At 40.0% G+C, this 2,547-nt stretch overlaps 1 protein-coding gene across 1 annotated transcript in view; it reads left to right on the top strand.

Moving 5' to 3' along the window:
* LOC109975003 (P2X purinoceptor 3-like) overlaps positions 1-2,547 on the top strand; it is a 34,652-nt gene that overhangs the window by 15,013 nt on the left and 17,092 nt on the right. Inside the window, exons 8-9 of the mRNA XM_020625508.1 lie at positions 324-474; positions 562-703. Of these exons, the coding sequence (XP_020481164.1) occupies positions 324-474; positions 562-703 (293 nt within the window). The remainder of the gene's footprint in view (positions 1-323; positions 475-561; positions 704-2,547) is intronic.

The following is a 2,547-nucleotide window of genomic DNA, read 5'->3' on the forward strand; positions in this document are numbered from 1 at the left end:
AGCTTTTCACTAACTTTTGCTGTCACAGTTTTGTACTGTTATTCTAATGAACAATATTAACTTGAAACATTGAGAGAGATAAAGGTTACCCTGACAGCCACATCATGATATGCAGCTCAGTTCAGACTTGTCTCTATTGTAGGGGCAGTGCACTCTTACCTCTGTTAATATCTATGTAAGACTTCTCCTTCCAAATCAACTCAAGATTTTTATTTGTCATTTATGCATAGACAGTCTACACCAGTATGTCAGAGGTTAACATGTCAGTAGCCTTACTATGCCCTCCGAAGCTAAAAGACAAGTGTGTGTTGATTTTGCGAGGCTCAAGAAAAATGAACTTACACAGTACTGTTTGTATATATTGCTCTGCTTTTATGTTCCTCCCTTTCTCTCTCTTAGATCAATGATGGAAGTAGAGAATTTCACCATTTTCATTAAGAATAGCATCCGCTTCCCAACCTTCAACTACACAAAGTAGGACAATTATTATAGACAGGATGATGATGATGATGATACTTAAGTTTAACATGTAGACATGATGATATATCTGTTTGTGTGCAGAGGAAACTTCCTTCCTAATATCACTTCGGAATACATCAAAGAATGTAACTTTAACATGGTCAGTGACATCTACTGCCCCATCTTCAGAGTGGGAGACGTGGTCCGCTATGCACAGCAGAATTTCTCTACATTGGCAAAAAAGGTAAAGTCAAATACATTTTTGGCATTTTGGGTCATTTTCAAGTCATGTCTGTGTATGAAATGTGAACATTTCCCCTTGCCAAATGGTGGAGAGAATGTCACATCAGCTGTGTCGTGGCATGAGAAAAAGCTTGAAAGCTCTACTTGAGGTACATCAAAACTAAGAAAGCAGCGAGCGAAGCTTTTGATACCCATCCATTAGTGCGTGAACTTCAGCACTGTTGCTCTGTTTGTGTGTTATGGTTTCATAAGAAAAAAATGACTGCATACATAAGAGCCACACTAGCAATTCTGTAAGGGCAGAGACACACCAAGCTGATATGAAAGAACTAGGAGTGATGAAGACAGATTGCTGCATCACCTCACGTTGACCTTGTCTGGGCCACTTGGGTTGAAAAAGTGACAGCGAAACTAACTGCACAGACTACAGCCAATGGCCAGCTAGCACATATACGCTCTGCACCAGCATTACAGAAATAACTCCCCCTACCAGCAGGTGGCTGTGTCTGTATTCACCAATCAGAAAGGGAAAGAAGGAGAGTTAGAATGCAGAAGTATATACTATAAACAAAATGCCTCTCATACAAAACACCCTGCTGTTTATACCTACTTCTAATTGAAAATATGTCTGATAAGAAGTTACAAATAACACTGTCACTCCCTGCCCTTGGTCTTTTGGTTGTGGAAGAAGAAAGGAGTTTGTGGAGGCAAAAAACAAGGAGAAAACACACTAAATGGGTGAAGTCATGGATACTGCAGCAACAGGCTGAAGGGGCTTTCCTGAATTGTGTTCTCATGCACCAATTTCCTAAGCTGAACAGACAATCAGAGTGCTCTCTCTCTTACTGACAAGGCCCAACCACCAACATACAGTAGATTCAACATGTCAAATTAGCTGAAAAACCACTAGTGGGAACCAACTAGTTCCAACAGTGTGGGACACACCAGAGGCGAACCCTGACAGATGCTCACTGACAGCCCGATAGTTCCTGATGGCTGACTGCTGGCTTACTGTGTCCCTGCCCTAAGGCCTCACTTGGGCACAACATCTATATATTAATATGCATACAATGACAATGCTAAATTGTTGATGTTAAGCAAGTACAATGTTGAGATTATTCAGTCTGGACCAGAATGTCCAGCTGACAGACAGGCCAAGACCATTAACCCATTCCAAGAGCCACTTCACTCGTATGGATAAATATGTAATGCAATGGTGCTGCACATAATTTTGTAAACTTTTATTTTATTTATTTATTTTACATATATCAAATTTGGTAATAAAAGTTTCAAAGCCTTATCTTGTTTCAGAAATGTACAGTAGTAAAATACAGCTGCTATATAGCGAATGCAAAGATATGTCATGTTAGATGTTGGAACAGGCCATTTTAGCAGAGAGGCACTGTATTTACGTGCATGCATTTTTGTGTTGGTTAAAAAGCTGCTTAAATAATTTAAGCATTTAATCAAAATGTGGCAGCTCGGCTTCTGTCCAACACTCAGGTTTGCCCACATTACCCCGGATCTTCACATTACACTGGCTGCCTATACATTTTAGAATCAAGTTTAAGATTCTTTTATTTGTGTTCAAAGCCTTATACGGCCTTGCCCCACTTTACTTGGCTGATCTTTTATCTATTTATATTCCGCGTAGAGCCTTGGCTCCTCTAAAATCCTTTCTCTAGTGGTCCCATGGTCCCAATCCAAAAAATGGGGTGACTGCGCATTTGCCGTTTATGGCCCTAGACTTTGGAATTCGTTACCGCTAGAAATTCGATCTACGACCGAGCTAGTGGTTTTTAAATCTAGATTAAAAATGCACCTTTTTAAACAAGCGTTCGATCT

This window comes from Monopterus albus, unplaced genomic scaffold (assembly GCF_001952655.1).
Source record: "Monopterus albus unplaced genomic scaffold, M_albus_1.0 scaffold356.1, whole genome shotgun sequence".
Classification (NCBI taxonomy): domain Eukaryota; kingdom Metazoa; phylum Chordata; class Actinopteri; order Synbranchiformes; family Synbranchidae; genus Monopterus; species Monopterus albus.